This window comes from Chrysemys picta, chromosome 7 (genome assembly GCF_011386835.1).
Source record: "Chrysemys picta bellii isolate R12L10 chromosome 7, ASM1138683v2, whole genome shotgun sequence".
NCBI classification, from domain to species: Eukaryota; Metazoa; Chordata; order Testudines; family Emydidae; genus Chrysemys; species Chrysemys picta.
In genome coordinates this window covers 85,010,672-85,028,350 of record NC_088797.1, presented here as the reverse complement: position 1 = coordinate 85,028,350, position 17,679 = coordinate 85,010,672, and the positions used below count along the sequence as shown (strand labels likewise).

Here is a 17,679-nt window from a genome sequence, read left to right as displayed (position 1 = left end):
TTGAATAAATCTAGGTTTTGTCTGTATTTGCCTAACTTCATTCAGAGTTCTCTCTCTCCACTGAGCTCTTCTTCCCACCCAATTATGTTGCTCTTGCTAGCCATTCTATGCTACTGCCTCTCCAAATTCTTTTCAAATTTACCACCATACACTGCTTTGGAGGGCAGGATTTTAGTCAACTTTGCTCAACAGTTAATACATCAAACAGAGCTAGAGCCTTGCCAGAGCTCATCAGAAGGCATTTTAAAAGGAAACACCCCTAAAGGTACCTTGGACTCTACAACTGATGCATCCTAAGTAGTATTCTGATCAGGAGACTACCTCTGGTTACTATAAGCTTCCTTACCACAAAACTATAATAAGAATTGTGTGTGTGGTGAATACCACAATTCAATGCTACTTTATCAATCATATGAAAACAAATAGAGGACTACTGTATATATTACAAAAGACACACAACATACCCATTTCCTACCTTCGGTGGTGAACTTTGTACAACTAGGTCAACTTCAGGGATATCTAAACCACGGGCAGCTACATTAGTTGCAACCAGAACTTTAAACACTCCATTTCTAAAACCTTTCAATGTTATCTCCCTTTGTTTCTGAGGAATGTCACCATGCAGTGACTGGCAATCCTGTAAAACAAGATTATTATGACAGTGTATAAAAGGCACCACGCTATAGGAAGGATACTGAAAAACTGAAATATTTTAGTTTACATGGCAAAAAATTATGTCAATACTTAGCTTTTATACTGTGCTTTTTACCCTTATAGCCCAAAATGCTTTACAAAAGGTAGGAAAGCATTATTCCCATTTTACAGATTAGGAAATGGAAGCAACAGGTATCTTGCCACAACCACACAGAGTCAGTGTCAGAGCTAGATCTAGAACCCTGTCCCAGCTTCCAGTCCAGTGCCCTATCCAACAGACTTTGTTGACGTCCCAAAATAAAACATAAAAGCTACCTCTAATGCAGTTCTATTCACACTACTGTGCCACTATATCATCAATGTCATTTAGCTGCCTTTTGCTAGAAAGATACACAACCTATGCTCCCTTCAAAAGCAGTAAGGGCAAAAGACCAGTAATTCTTAAAATATAAAAATGATTTTTAAAAAATGACTAAAAAAAGAGTTTACAAATAATCAACTTTTGGACACCCACACTTCTGCCTGAAAGTTTCTTTACCTATTATTACAAACACCCCAAATTAACATAACTGAAAGATTAGAGAATATTGCTTCTTTATTTTGTGCACTTGACAGCATTTTATGTATAGTCAGTGCTGGTCTACACCAAAAAGTTACACTGATCCAGCTACATCACTCAGGGGTGTGAAAAATCCACACTGCTGAGCAACAGTCAACTAAATCCCCACACAGACAGCACTAGGTCAATGGAAGAATCTTCCACCAAACTAGCTACCACCTCTTAGGGGGACAGATTTACTACGTTGACTGAAGAACCCTCTCATCACCGTAGTAAGTATCTACACTGAAGCACGACAGTGACACAGCTGCAATGCCGTGCTGCTTCCATGTTTTTAAGTGTAGACGTAGCCTCAGTTTTCTTTTTGTCTTCCACACAGGAACAGGGAAGGATTATAAACCACAAATTGGATAAGGACTTAGGGGCCGCTATAGGACCTAAATTCTTTTAAAATGATTACATTTCAGATTGATGCTGCTTTGTAGAGGGTATGGGTATGTATTCCTCCAGCAAGCTGATATATTAAGATACTAAAACAAAAACAGCTGGAAATATTTTTTTCTCTTACCTGCCAAGATCAGAGTTCTGCATTTCCCATGCAACAGGTGATATCACTAACACCAACAGAATGCAGGAAAAGGCTCCATGCTCAGGTTTAGCTGTTAGTGAGATCATCTAATAGTGCAGGAGAAAAACACTCCTGAACACAGGTGTGGCAGGTAAAAGCTTCTCAGTTCCCCCCAAAAAGTAGAATGCCATACTACTTTCTATTCATGCTGTAATGCATCTAATTGAATCAATTATTAAAATCAATACCATGCAGTTTGGAGTTGTACTAGGATATTTACCACCAAGGGATTTACTGCAATACCAGCACTCATCACTAATGTCAGGGTGATTTACTGATGCACCAGTATCTCAAATGCTAGTATTAGCACTAAAATCAACTATCTTCATTTCTCTGCAGACTTAGCAAGTGCTGTGGCATGAGTCTCAGAAATAAGAACTGAAGACCTCTATTCTGTGACGCTAGAAAGTCTGAGAACCCCCCTTTTTTCACGCCCCAATACAGATTTAAATTAAGTTTATTTCAAATTCCTCATAAAACAGTTAATAAATAATGAATGTAATGAAACAAATTAACCCCTAGTAATTAATAACTAAAGTAACAAAACAGAAGTAACCCCTAGTAACTGACACTTTTTACAAGAGGTGCATCCCAGTCAGTCACTGAAACCAGTATTCTGTGCTAGTGTCATAGTACGTTAACCACACTACGAACTGCCGTCAGAGTAACTCCCATGACTACAAATCACCTTCCGAAAGATGCATCAGAACCTTCACTGTTGTCATAAAAGAGGTTACTCATCTTCTTCAAAATGTGTTGCAGATGTACGTATGTGCATGGCCTGTGCACCACTGTCAGAGTTTTCCTTACTGGTATGCATAGTGGCAGCCCCATCCACTGCCAAGTTCCTCATACCCTGACTTCAGAGCATAACCTGCAGAACTCCTCTTTCAGCTTCTTCACACTGGAAGCCATTGGTAGACTCCAATGCAGGGAAGAATATAATGTATAATGAATATATGTGACATCTCGAACTACAGTTACGAGGTGAGTAACTGTTTTTAATTCAAGTACTTGCATATGTCCATTACACTGTAGGTGACTCCCAAGTGTTATCCCAGGCAGTGGAGCTTGGAGTCTAATTGAAAAAGCGACTTGACTGCAGGACCACTGTCCCTACAGTTGCATCTTCTCTCAATGTGGCAGACAGCACATAATATCTGTTGAATGTATGAACAGAAGACCACTTTGCCACCCTACGTATGCCTATAATCAGGACATGTGCCACAATTGCTGCCAAGGCCAAAATGTGCTCTGGTTGAGCATGCCATGAGTTCACCAGGAGGCTCCCTCTAAAAGTATAATACTGAGATGCAACTGGTTGAGAGTCTGAATAGTGACTGATTGAACTTTCCTACACTACATAAGACACTCAAAAGGGCTTTGTCCTGTCCAAGTGAAAAGCCAGATCCCAATGAACTCCAGGGGGGTGAAGCCTTCACTAATCCTTGTGAGTATGTGGCTTTGGGAAGAAAACTGGCAGCTATACAGTCTGCTTCAGATGGAAATTAGATACTACTTTCAAGAGAAATTTAGATGTGGTCTAAGTTGAACATTGTCCTTGTAGAAGGTGCGTATGGCAGATCAGTGACCAATGCACTCAGTTATCCCACTCTCCTAGTAGAAATAATGGCTACTAAGAAAACTACCTACCAGGTGTAGAAGCGTGCACAATGCTAAAGGTTCAAAAGGAGTGTCCAACCGATCAGATAATACTAAACTGTAATCTCAAGAAGGAGTTAGGTTCCTGGCAGGTAGAAACTATCTAGACCTTTCAGAAATCTGGTTGTGATAGTAAGACTGATTTCACTCACTCTGTCTACGCTAGGCTGGATCGCTCAAATAGCCACCAGATGCACTCACTGACTCAAGGACCTCTTGATGCCAGCTGGGAGAGGGTACAGGGATGCATAAGGGTTAGAGGGGCCCCTGGATCTGGTATTTACATTCTAGTTCACCAAGGACTGTCACATGAGGTTTGTTCTGAAAGTCTATATTACACTGGTCATCATAATCTTTGAAAAACGTACGCACAGATAATATATAAAGATATATGCACATATACACTGGAAATTATGCGTATAAGGCGGGGTGGGCAAACTTTTGGGCCTGAAGGTCACATCAGCTTTGTGAAACTGTATGGAGGGCTGGGGAGAGAAGGCTGTGCCTCCCCAAACAGCCTGGCTCCTGCCTCCTATCCGCCCCTTCCCACTTCCCGCCCCGACTGCTCCCCTCAGAACCCCCTACCCATCCAACCCCCCCTGCTCCTTGTCCCGACTGCCCCCACCCCCGAACCTCCGCCCCATTCAACCGCCCCCTGCTCCCTGACGCCCCCGGGGACCTCCTGCCCCTTATCTAACCCCCCACCCTTACCATGCTGCTCAGAGCAGCAAAAGCTTGCAGCCCCGCTGTAGCCAGCCATGCTGCCCACAAGGAGCAGCGGGCCAGAGCGCTGGCGGCGAGATGAGGTGAGGTGGCGGGGGAGGGGGAAAGCGGAGGAGGGGCCGGGGGCTAGCTTTTGCGGGCCGTAGTTTGCCCACCTCTGATATAAAGCCTTGTAGTTAAAAGCAGGTCACCCAGTGGAGACAGACTCCTTCAGACAGGAGATGGGAGACACCTATCTCCCTAGGTTACCACTGTGTATCTTACAATAGAAGTCTATTAGCATACTAGTCAAATGCTAATGAAGGAAAATTAACAGGAATGAGATAAACAGCAGGGTAACTGGCAATACAGAGTTACACACTTGCCATAGGATAAGTTTTTCCTACCAGAAAGGATGAGCTTTTTGGCACCTGTGTTTTCGGGGGTGGGGGGGAGGGTAGCCTTAGCCCAGCTCTACTGGCTCCTCTCATTCATCATGGCCACAACTAAAGAGCCCCATGTAGGATGTAAATAAAAAACCATTCAAACTGCTGGGATGAAACCTGGCATTTATGTTCCATTTGTTTGGCCACAAATAGAATGGAGAAATGGGTTTGCCAGAATGTTTCAGCTGCCTGTAAAATGGCTTCATTGACAGGCGGGGCTGTCTTTCCTGCCACAGTTAATAGAGAATGTTGATCAGCTCGTACGTATTCTCCTCCACTAGCTCAGCTTGGATGCCCAGGGAAGCTGCTGCTGCTCTCCTGGGAAGCTCCTGATGGCTTAAAGACAGAACAGGGATGATGCCTCTGGTACCAGAGCCTCTTCAGATGAGGAGGAGGATGCCTAAAGGGGAGGCAATGGAGATTGCTCCCAAGGTTGATCCTGTAGTACTGGGGCAGGCTCCAGCTCTGAAGCAAGGTGAGGAAAGTCCTGAGCTTGAACATACAAAGGCTGATCAATACCAACCATGCCAGGGGTCTCAGTACCAGTACGAGAAGTGAGTGTGAGTGAAATCTAGAAGCTGGAAGCACCGGGCCATAGGCATGACTGGCCCAAACGTCCCAATCTGTGGCTGAAGTCTTCTTGAACCCATGCCAGTGAGTGCAGGAATGAGATCAGGAGGAAAGATCTGAACTCTGTGTCAATATCCAGAAAGCCTACCTCAAAACTTGACGGAGAATCTGGGAATTCCAAAAGGCAGCATGGCATGGTACCGGGAAGGGTTTCTGTGACCTCAATTTATATTTGCATCAGGGGCACGGTATCAGGTGAACAATGGATGGTTTCCTAACTGCTGGTAATATGCGGTGTGGAGGATCTGGCACCAACCCAGGAGGAAAGAGCCAATACCAAAAACAGTGCATTCTAGGACAAAGGGTCTTGACAACTGCACTAGTCCTCGACAGGGAACTTTGCCCTGAAGCAACAGTGACTGCAGTACCGACAGGCATAAGCCGCCCCTGGCTGTGGCACATAGGCACGGACTCTGTGGGTGCTCTAGGGCTGGAGCACCCACAGGAAAAAATTAGTGGGTGCTCTGCACCCACCAGCAGCCTAGCTGCCTACCTCCCAGTGCTTCCTGCTTAGGACTTTCCAGGAGGAAGGGGGGGAGGAGTGGGGATGCGGCACGCTCAGGGGAGGAGGCGAAGAAAAGGTGGGGCAGGGACTTGGGGGAAGGGGGGTGGGATGGGGGCAGGGCGATGGTGGGGCCAGGGGGGTGCCGAGCACCCACTGGGAACAGTGTAAGTCAGCGCCTATACAACGGCATTAACCTCTGGTTTAGTCAGTACGGACATAGGCTGCTGTCCCACTGCGAACAGGAACGACTGCTCTGTTGCAACCAAGGGAGCCAGTCTCGATGGTCTCTGGGACGGCACCAGAGTTGATGGATCAAGTCTCTCTGTATGAGCCCATATTGGGCAGTAGGGAGCCAAAGGGCACACTCCACCATTGGTACCAGAACATTTGTCTGTAGAGAAGTCCCACGCACCGGACTTTGAAGAGCCCGACGCCAACTTTTTCTTGCGTTTCTGGAGACCAGGAAGTCTTGGGCCTCAAAGACGACAGCACCACAGACAGGTATCTCCTAGGGCTCCTGTCTGTAGGACAAACCAAGGAAGCACTGCAAGAGAGAGTAGAAGAACTTCACTTGACGATCAATAGGGTTCCAATACTGGTCTAAGGCCAGCCACCTTCATAATGTAATGGAGATACCCAACCATTAGTTTCTTTGTCCTGATCTTGAAACCACAACGAATAGAGCACCTATCGCTAATGTGAGTCTCACCTAAGCACTTGAGACTGCACAAATAAAGGTCACTGACAAGCACAAGCTTTCTGCAACCTGAGCAAGTTTTAAAATCTGGGCACCTCGGCATATGCTCCCTCAGTACCAGATGGGGCATGGATGCCCTGCTGACTGGAAAAAAAGGTTAAGAAGTAAAAAATTGTATTTAAAATACAACAAAGCCAAATAAAGATTTTAAGCATCAAGTGACAAAAAGGAGTGCCACTAGGTACAAAAGTTTTTGTTGACAAGGAACACAAATGCTCTGACCACAGAGGTTAAGAAGGAACCAAAGGAGGGTTCTTCCCTTTATACTCTCACTCTGGAGCATGAGGAGCTCAGCTGTAGATGGTGCCACCCCTACGGAACCTCTAAGGAAGACTCTTCAGCACCATAGGGGAATCCAACATTTAAGTCTACAATGCTGTAGACTAGGGGTGGGTAAACTTTTTGGCCCGAGGGCCACATCGGGGACTAGAAATTGTATGGCGGTCCATGAATGCTCACAAAATTGGGATTGGGGTGCGGGCTCTGGGGTGGGGCTGGGAATGAGTCTGGGGTGCAGGAGGGTGCCTCAGGCTGGGATCAAGGGGTTTGGAGAGTGGGGGGGGGGGGGAGATCAGGGCTGGGGCAACGGTGTGGGGAGAGGCTCAGGGGTGCAGGCTCCAAGCGGCGCTTACTTCAACCGGCTCCCAGAAACAGTGGCATGTCCCTTCTCCAGCTCCTAAGTGGAGTCGTGGCCAGGCGGCTCTGCACGCAGCACCACCCCTGCAGCTCCCACTGGAGTGCTGGAACGGGGGCGAGCTGCATGGTGCGACCTCCAACCCAGCACCCTGGCCGGAGCGGGGTGGGGCGGCCTCCAACCCAGCGTCCCGGCTGAAGCGCCAGAGCGAGGCCATAGTTTGCCCACCCCTGCTGTAGACTCTGGACTGATCTTGGTAGTTATATCAAAATTCTGAAACCACGTAATAGTTCAGTTACCTCCTGCCCAAGTTTGCCTTGTCCCCATAGAAAGAACGTTACACTCTTGCAGATTTAGTTAGCTTGGGTCTGATGCCAGCCCCATGTTGATAAACAACAGACTATCTTGCAAAATAACTAAGATGGCATACCTGTTTAATAGAAGTATTCAGGGCCAGTTCATTTGCCTCCTTTTTGGTCTCACAAAAGACTATGGTCCGTCCATGACTGCCACTGTAAACCTGAATGACATCTCCAATAACTGCTGCTTTTTGAGACCAGTGACACTCTATAGCCAAATGCTGTTGAAGAAATATTCTACCATTTAGCTGGCATAAAAAAACTTAAATAAAGTCAGGTTTTAAAAATATTTAGTATATATTTGAAAATGTAGACTCCAATATAAGTACAAAGATGTTATCCTTTGAGGAATGTGTTCGGATTAGACAGAATTAGATTAGACATACTATTAAAATATGTCAAAGCAATCAAATATATGGAATTTTTTGCCCACTATGATTAGACTAAAACGGAATAAAAAGGTGTGGTTGTAGGATGAAAAATTAGATATGTTGCAAACAAGTTTTCCCACATAGAGAAAAAACAACAATGAGCTGATCTTCCACAAAGTAGAGTCAGGTATACATAATTCCATCCCCTCGCCCATATTTTATTTTTTTATTTAGATATAGATATTTACTAGATCTTTATGGAAAATTACATAAAAATAATCCATATTTTGAAGATAATGGTTTAATTAAAGTCAATTCTTTGTGACAATGGATATTGGCATTTTTCAGTCCTACTGAAGCAACCATATTGTGCCGTACTGACCAGTCAAAAATAAGCTTTAGGATAAACTGTTTAAATGGAAGTGTCTACATCGTCAGGTAAAGAACATTTTAACTAGTTTGTGTTTTTAATATTTAAGTGTTTATACTGTGTCCAGCACTGTAGTATCTGAATGCATATCAGAGTGTCTTCAATAGGGTGGCACACCTTGCAGTGTTTGAAGTGGCACTGTGAAAGCAGATACTTCCAGCCAGAAGACTAGGTGATTTCTAATTTAATAAAAAGCCTACTGCTTCAAAGGGGAAGGAGGGGGGATGTTAAAAGTAAAGGAACATGCTAAGACCAGAAATAGCCAAGGTAACAACAGAGAATGGCGTTCAATAAGTAACTTTGCTTTAGTCATGAGTAAGATCACCAGCTATTTCAGGAGAAAATATAGACATTCCCCTTTCACAACAAATAGTTTGAGTAGTTGTAACAAGTGCTGTACCAAAAGAGTATTACATTTCAAACTATATTTCCAAGTTACACCAATAAGAAAGATATATTTGTGATGTATTTTCAAATTCATACCATAATAAAGTATACATAACATGGAAAAAAGGAAAAGGGAACTAAAAATATGCCACACTAGCCAAGTTACTTACTTCTACAGTCACAGCAGCTTTTTGAGTCCTCTTCCCGATGAGGTCAACCTGTTCGTATCTGAATTTCATGTATTTCTTAGCCACATCATATACCCAATGTGGGCAAGTTGCAGAAAACAACAATGTCTGGGGATTGTCTTCAGAATCTTAAAAACACAATGATCTGTTTTATGATCTTGGTATCTAAAATCCTAAAGTGGCATGTTGATTCAGGCCAAATTTGCCCCACATACTCTTGTGATAGCTTCAGATATATAAAATATGGACAACATTCTATTCGTGTTGTCTTCATGATGAGAAGTACTCTAAACTGCTGTACTCTTTTCCAACCATTCTGGGAAAGTGCTCACTTTTGAGTCAACTTCCAGATGAGTAGAGTTAAACGTACCTCCCTTAGGTATTAACACTGATCCATGTCAGTAAAGTAGAAGAAGGTTTTTCTTTTGAGCAACATAAGATGTTTTTGCCTCCACCCTCATAGTAAGTGTGCAGCCGTCCTGTTCAAGAAGGGAGGTAAAAACTCCATGTATTTATGCAGACTATAGCTTACCAGGCCACCAGACCAACCCATAAAACGTCATTAGCACCACTTTTTCTTTTAAGTTAAAAAACAAAACCCAAACCAACTTTAGCAAGATCCAACTACTAGTACCATTCAGAAAGCTACTGTGACACCCACACAAGACAAAAGTAATGTTTGTGACACTGGCAGACTAGGTGCCTGCTCATGCCAAGGAGTCACTGAACACTGACAAATGCGTAACTGGAAATCAGTCTGGCTCACCTGTGTGCTAGCATTGTTAAAATAGATGTTAAGTTGATAAGAACGTGTTTGGACTTTATGAAATGCTCGTGAGTTGTTGCATGCATTAATCTCACTTATATTATCTGTTACTATTTTGTAAGATGGGGTGGCCAAACTTACTGACCCTCCAAGCTGCATATGACAATTTTCAGAAGTTCAAGAGCTGAGGGACACTTGCCAGGGCTCGGGGCTTCGGCTCTGCGGGAAGCACCTGACAGAGCTCAGGGCTTTAGCCACACTCCTGCTGAAGCCCCAAGCCACAACAGGTCCACCCCATGGGGCTGAAGCCCCAAGACCCTCCTCCCCACTGGGCAGAAACCCCTACCTCACCACCCCACTGCAAGGCAGAGGTCCTGAGCTCCCCCACCCAATCTGGTAGATGGAGAACAGGGGAGGAGTGGGAAGCTCTGTGAGCCACACTTTAATGGTAAAAGAACCACATGCAGCTCACGAGCCAGTTTGGCCATCCCTGTTATAAGGTAATATTTAAGTGTTTGCTTTGTAACTATAAAAGTGTTTGCTATGAAACTAGAAAACCCCCATCCCACTCAGTCAGGAGAGAAGCATTACCAAGCGTGAAATACTAGTTTACCACAAGAGGTGTCATCATCTGCCCAACAAAAGGCCTACTGAGACTAGACAAACCACTGTGGAATATCAGTGGACAAAAGATTTTGTTGATTGCTCCCCCCAACACCGATGAAGAGGGGATGTGCACAAACCCTCTGTGACCCTACAGCCCATATTCTTCATAGCTATATTATATGAATATGGCATAAGTAAGATATATTTGTGACACACTGTGCCTCGAGGGAACACCCTGCACCCCCATATTCATCCTTATAATATGATTTTGTGGTATCCAATGCAAAGTTTGTCATGTCGGGTGTCTTCGGAAGGCTCATGATGCACTGAACATTGTTGTTACAGTAATGTTATAGGTGATAGTTTCATGTATATAGTTATGAGGCTGAAAACGTATCCTCATGGCTTAAAGCAAGCCCAGACAAAAATTCTCCAAGAGCAGAGCGGCAGTTCACACCTCATCAGGGCAGGTATGGGACAAACTCAGCCTCACAGGAACAAAGGGCGCTGGCCTAGGCAGTAACAAAAGGATCTGTTAGACTCTGGAGGGAGTCACCCCCATTCCTTTGGTCAGTTTGGGACTGCAACGAGGTAATGCTCACCTGACTCTGAAGGTGGAGGGGGGCAAAGCTAAGGGGGAAGAAAGAATATGATAAAAGGGAGAGACATTTGCCATTCTCTCTCTCTCTTCCACCTGCATCTACAGACACCACACCAAGCAACTGAAGCGCTGATCAAAGGGGAGAGCCTGGCTGAAGAGCAACCAGCCAGCCTGTAGTAAGAAGCATCTAAGTTTGTAAGGACATTGAAAGTGTTAAGATCAGCTTAGAATGCATTTTGCTTTTATTTCATTTGACCAAATCTGACTTGTTATGTTTTGACTTATAAGCACTAAAATTTATCTTTGTAGTTAATAAATCTGTTTAATCTACTTGAAGCAGTGCATTTGGTCTGAAGTGTGTCAGAGGCTCCCCTTGGGATAACAAGCCTGGTACATATCAATTTCTTCGTTAAATTGACAAACTCATATAAGCTTGCAGCATCCAGCAGGCATAACTGGACACTGCAAGACTGAGGTTCCTAGGGTTGCGTCTGGGACTGGAGATATTGGCTAGTGTCATTCGGTTGCACAATCCAAGGAGCAGCTTACATGCCAGAGGCTGTGCGTGAACAGCCGAGGAGTGGGGGTTCTCACAGCAGAGCAGGGTAAGGCTGGCTCCCAGAGTCAAAGATTGGAGTGACCTAGCAGATCACAGGTCCAGATAACACCAGAGGGAAACGTCACAATGTTTTATGCAAGACGCATCATGTTAGGTATCAGTGGAAAGGTTATGATTTACTGAATATGATTATCCTATTTGTATGCATGTATAGCTTCTGTATCTGAAGTTAGGAATATTAACTATAACAATTACAACTGTGTTTACACTTGGAGAACGCCCACCAGACAGTATGCAGTCAGCCCAGATGGGCCATTAGGAAGGATAATAGGACTTTGAACATGCTAATCTCCCTCCTTTCTCAGAAGTTTCCTGGGATGCTGCTTTGACACTGCAAAGTCATGTGATGTCACCTGGTACTGGACATCATCTTGGAATGCTGGTATTTTTCCATTAGCGGGGGTAGGAGTCAAACTGGGAAACAAAGGATTCCTGCCATATGCAAATCCTATTTAAGGCTGGGAAGTAAGTTCATCTAGGTTCTTCTCCACTGCCTCCCTACCCAAGAAGAAAGACTGCTGAAAACACCTGAAGAAACAAAATAACTAAGCTGGAGGGGGCTGGGAGAGAAACAGGGGCTGAGTCTAGGTGAGAAAGTCTATCCTGTGAAAGGAATACCTGGAGTTTTAGCTGAAAGCAGTGCAGTTTACCTTGAAGAAACTCTGCAACCAGCATAACACAACATTTAGAGTCAGAATTTGCTACTATTAACCAGTTAATTTAGTGTATTAAATTTAGGTTGCATGTTTTGTTTTATTTGCTCAGTAATCTGCTTTGATTTGTTTGCTATCCCTTATAATCACTTAAAATCTTTTGTCGTTAAACTTGTTTTTTGTTTATTCTAAAACACTTTGTGCAATTCATAACTGGGAGGGCAGGAGGAAAGCTGTGCATATCTTCCTCCACATTGAGGGAGGGAGCGAATTTCATGAGCTTATGCTGTATAGATCTTTATACAGCACAAAAGAATACAATTTTGGGTTTACTTTCTAGAAGGGGTGTGCACTTGAGTGCTGGACAATTCCCTACCTGAAAGGCTTCCCATGCAGCACTGATTGCAGTATTGGTGTCATTCTGCAGATGGGTGTGTCCCTAGCTGTGTGTGTGCGTGCAGCAGGACAGGGTGAGGGAGCCCAGGCTGGTTGAATGGGTGGGCCCAGTGAAACCGCAGTACATCAGGTGGCACCCTGGAAGGGGGGGATCCAACCCGTCACACATTCCTCCCATCACAGTTTGAACTCTGGGGGGTATCGGACTAAAAATCCCTGACCAGAAGGAACTGTATCATTATGCTGCTTTGAATTTGGAGAGGGACATATTTTAAGTATAAGCAAGAGATCCCCAAGCTACTTAGCTTGGGTTAGCCCTAAAAGACATGTAGAGGCAGTACATTAGAGCAACTTCTATTACTTTTTGTAACCTAAGGCTTTAACTAATTTGTATGTATATTTACCTGCTTTAATCTTATAAATAAGAAAAATTAGTAAGTTAATAAATCTTTAGTTAGTCTATTACAAGATTGGCTACAAGTGTCATCTTTTTTGAGAGATCTAAGGTAAAATTGATCTAGGATAAGTAAGTGACTGCTAATGCTGTTATATGGCGCTTAAAAAGAGTTCACATTTGACACTTGGTTGGTGAAATCTAATTATAGAAGACACAACCAGTTTATGCCCTGGTTTGTAAGTCTGCCTTGACGTTGGCACCCATGTTCGTGAGCCATTCCAGATGGCTTGACAGTCCTAATCCCAGATCAATTACAGACACAGGGAAAAAAAAACTGAATCAAAAAGAGGAAGGGTTTATCTTCGAGATTAAATACACCTCTACCCAGATATAACACTGTCCTCAGGAGCCAAAAAATCTTACCGCATTATAGGTGAAACCACGTTATATTAAACTTGCTTTGATCCGCCAGAGTGTGCAGCCCCATCCCCCCAGAGCACTGCTTTACCGCGTTATATCCGAATTCGTGTTATATCGGGTCACATTATATCGGGGTAGAGGTGTACTAGCCTGATGAGAGGTCAGACCCCATTAACATGCTGAAAAGGGTAAGCATAGGGAGCCTCCATTGACACTGCTTAGGACCGCCAACTTTCCATTTCAGCCTATGGATAAGTGCCAGGGAAAGTTATCTACCTGCCATTGACAGATGGACTTGGGCCATGCCTGGAGAGTGACATCTTATAGGTTCTGAAGATTCTATGAATGATTTCCAGATCCATAGTACACTACCTAGAGACATCCCCAGCCGGTTTCCATAGCACTCATTCGTTTTCACTGCCACTAATCTTGTCACAAGACAGTTGATTTATATGGTGTTATAACACCATATGCAACCACCTGGGTTTTAATGGTCTAATTACTAATGATATTCCTTACTATTCACTTAAATACTGAATTTACCCTTCTTGTACGCAACTCGTAAAATGTCCTCCACTTGTTCAGCAAAGCCCATGTCCAACATCTGGTCAACTTCATCCAGGACAACATGCTTGAGTTTGGAAAGATCCAGCTTGCCATTCTGAAGGTGGTCTTTGATTCGACCTGGGGTCCCAACCAAGATGTCAATACCACTTCGAATTAGATCAACTGAAAGAAAAATTAGAAAAGATACGCGTAAGAGCAGAAGAGTTTAGAAAATGGCAGCAGCTTACAAGTACAGGATCACTTTCACTATATTGGCAATACTGCACTGATAAATGTTCTAGTTGAACAGAGATCAGAAAATTTATACAGCTGAGAAATAGTGAAGCCACAGCTTGTGAAGTCTTATGTCAGAGTTCATTTCCCAAATAAAAGAAGAGAAGGGGAATGAAAAAAAATGATAAAAGGACAGACAGGAACCACAATGGTCTCAGCATTGTGAAATATTTTTTCTAATAAGAATGAGAAGGGCAATGAGAGTTTAGTGGTGAGTTAACAAGTTATTTTTTTAAGCAGTTAAGAAACAGTTGGCTCTTTCCAAATTATTTATTTTAATCAAACTGAAATGACTCTTGGGAAAACTAAACTATAAAGCTGTTAGTTTACCAAAACTCATTAGTTCAAACTGGGACAAAAAAGTTGAATTAAAAAATGTTAAAGAAGTGTTGCCTCTGAAAATTTCTTCATGCTGCTGTCAATGTCACTTAACCCACCCCATTTCCTGAAATCCTACAGAAAAATAGGATTCCTTCTCCATCTTTGCCAAACCCAATAGCTATGCCCATGATGCATAATCCATTAACAATTAAGTGTCTTCTTCCCAGCCTAGTTATGCATTCACAACCATCCAGATATAACTAATAACATTACCATAATATAGAATGTTTCCTCCACCCTCCTGGACGTAAGGATCCTCTCCATAAGAGATCCAGCTACTCGCACAGATGCCATCTCCATCGACAGCTTTAAGACTTAACTTCTTCCACTTTTAGATGTACTTTGCTGATGTTTGTAAGACAACGGTTATTTACAAGAAACTGGACCAAATACAATGTTTTCATATACACATAGCAGGAAATGTCCTCCTTTCTCTCAAATACCCAAGTCAATGTGGAAGAGGTCCAAGACCCGTGGAATAAGGAAGGCAGCTGTGTGTTTTACTAAGGATCCTCTTGTTTTCCTAGCACAGATGGACAGAGTAGGCTACTTAGTTTCTTTAAGAGTCTTCACTTTCTGATTAAAATTATTTATTTGGAGAGAGACAACAGTGTTTCAAATGTTACCAATCAATCTGCAGGTCAATCATTAGACAGAAGTCTTACTTACTTTGTCCATTGTATGCAGTTCCTCCATAAAAACAAGCCACTGAGAGTGTCTTTGTGATGTCTTTGAAGTCTTTGGCTACCTGGTTTGCCAACTCTCTAGTGGGAGTAAGAGCTAACACCTACACAGAAGGAAGAAAGAGTTAAAAATAGATGTTCCTTCACTTGGAGTCTGTCAAGAAGCCACATAGGTTTTCCATTTAGGTCCATATATTTACACCTCTATTGTAATTGTTGCAGGTTTAAAGAAATGGCATTTAAGCACAGTTCAAGGTTCCTATGGCCTCATCAAATCACAAAGTCATCATTTTACATGCTTGTAAAAGACACTGCTATCTCACAGAACATGACAACCTGTGTTAAGACCTAAACTTAATACAATCTATTAAAATATTTTAAATTAAAAATATTCAAGCAGTACATATTTGCTGCTGAATTTCTCAAGAAAGTCAAACCACTGAACTGGTGGAAGTCACAGGCTAAGTACGTGGAATTGCAATTTGTTAAAGCACTAAACCAGATTTTGACAGCAGTATTCACTTCTGCAAGTGTAAAGAGAATATTTTCTTCATTTCAGTTCATTCAGCTAGTTTCATTCAAAATTAAGACACCAACTGGGAGTAGAAAGAATGGGAAAGCTTGTCTTCCTCTCCTTGGAACTCCTATGATTCCTCCTGCGCAACAGAGAGGATGAGTGGTGCCAGGACTCTGCCAACATTGGACGTGCACGTCTCAGAGAAGCCCAAGTGTTGAAGACCCTCTCCAACCGCGAAGGCTCTGAAGGTGGTCTCCCTCAAAAGAAACTTTAGCCTGACCTCTCTAACTTTCTTGGTCCTCAGCTTGAAGTCATTACAAATCTCACACCAATCACTAATGTGAGACTCACCCAGACACCTTTAAACTAGAATGTGGGTCGTGCACGGGCATCAGTTTAGATGAAATATAGGGCTTGAAACCCAGTCACTAAGGCATTCCTCAATACCGACAAATGGAACCCCGAAATTGGGGACCCAAGAAACTAATTTTAATAAACAAAATGTTATTACTAAGACTGGGAATCTATATACAACTAGATGCTGAAAGAACTTGCTGAAGCAAGACAAATTCCAACAACTGTCAAGGGCAATAAGAAGGAACTCAGGGGAATCAGGGGCAGCTTCACCCTTTATACCTGCACATAGTGGCACGTGGCAGCGGAGAGTGCTCGTGCTGCGCTGATGGGCACTACTAAGGGAAACATTCTGACAACAGTGCTTGAGGTAAAAACTGTGACCCGAAATTGGGCCAGCTAGTAAGCTTAGGGAGGACTAATGACCCACCAGAGTTTGGCAGAAAGCAGCACGTTTATTATACTGATAGCTAAGCTCAAAAGAAGGGGTGGTGGTCACATTCACACTCGCATACTCACGCTCCCAGGACAGGCACGGCACTGGAGATGTCAGGATTCTTTAAGGTAAGTATCCCACAGCGCAGCGATAGATGGTGTGATGAAGGTATGTCTTCCCAAGGCACGATGAAATGCAACGCAGCGAACCACTGGCCAGCGGTCCGGGCAAAGGGCCTTCACGGGAGGTACAAGCTTATGAGTGCACTCCTGAGCACACGGCCCCTTCCCTTTTTAAGGACCTGCTCCTCATGGCCTGCGACTAGAGATGACTTGGCTGCGTCTGGTTGGTCACACTCCACCTCAGCCAGTGTCCATGCATTGGGTGTGTGAGTGCTGCCTAATTAGAGTCCCAGACATCTTGTCTATCTAGGAGCTCTTCTGATCTTCCAGCTGTTTAAGCAGCCCATTCATCCCACAAGCATTCCAGGAGGGAGGGGTGGGGGAAAGCCACTTCACAGGTATCCAAAGAGGAGGAGGGGGGAGGAGGAGGAGAGAAGTGTAACAGACCTTTTGAGCATACAGGTTATACAGAGCATACAGATCACTGCTGCTCCTACAACAAAAACATACACCAAGAGTAAAATGCCCATGTGCAATCACTTGAAGAACCGAAGGATGTTTGCAGCCACTCCACTCTTTACCCCCTCACACTTGAGCATGAGGTAGCATGTGTGGCCCCAACTGACACTGCTATTCAAGAGAGAGGACCTCAGGCACATACATACCTACAGCAGAATCTACATGGGCACATACTTTGAGAATCCTTTTTCACAGACGACTAAAAACCTGAACCACCATGACAAAAATACAGTAAATGTGACATCAGAATTTGTTCGCTATCGAGTAATTTAGTTACCTTTGGTGTGCGGCCTCTTTTCCTCTCCTGCATTTCTCCCTGAAGCTTTTCAATCAAGGGAATGGCAAAAGAGAATGTTTTTCCAGTTCCAGTTCGAGCTTGAGCTACAACATCTTTGCCATCATATATGTGCTTGAAGGTCTTTACTTGCACAGGAAACAGGTATGTTACACCTCGAGC

At 43.6% G+C, this 17,679-nt stretch overlaps 1 protein-coding gene across 5 annotated transcripts in view; it reads right to left on the bottom strand.

The window, feature by feature from the left end:
* The window catches only part of LOC101941305 (nucleolar RNA helicase 2-like), a 33,589-nt gene that overhangs the window by 11,101 nt on the left and 4,809 nt on the right, over positions 1 to 17,679 (bottom strand). For 3 of the 5 annotated variants that reach the window (XM_065553488.1, XM_065553486.1, XM_065553487.1), the window contains exons 4-9: positions 17,500 to 17,678; positions 15,261 to 15,378; positions 13,914 to 14,099; positions 8,895 to 9,040; positions 7,608 to 7,784; positions 476 to 637 (exon numbers count right to left, since the gene is read on the bottom strand). In XM_065553488.1, the coding sequence (XP_065409560.1) occupies positions 476 to 637; positions 7,608 to 7,784; positions 8,895 to 9,040; positions 13,914 to 14,099; positions 15,261 to 15,378; positions 17,500 to 17,678 (968 nt within the window). The remainder of the gene's footprint in view (positions 1 to 475; positions 638 to 7,607; positions 7,785 to 8,894; positions 9,041 to 13,913; positions 14,100 to 15,260; positions 15,379 to 17,499; position 17,679) is intronic. The other 2 variants (XM_065553490.1, XM_005297309.4) reach the window with 1 other exon arrangement.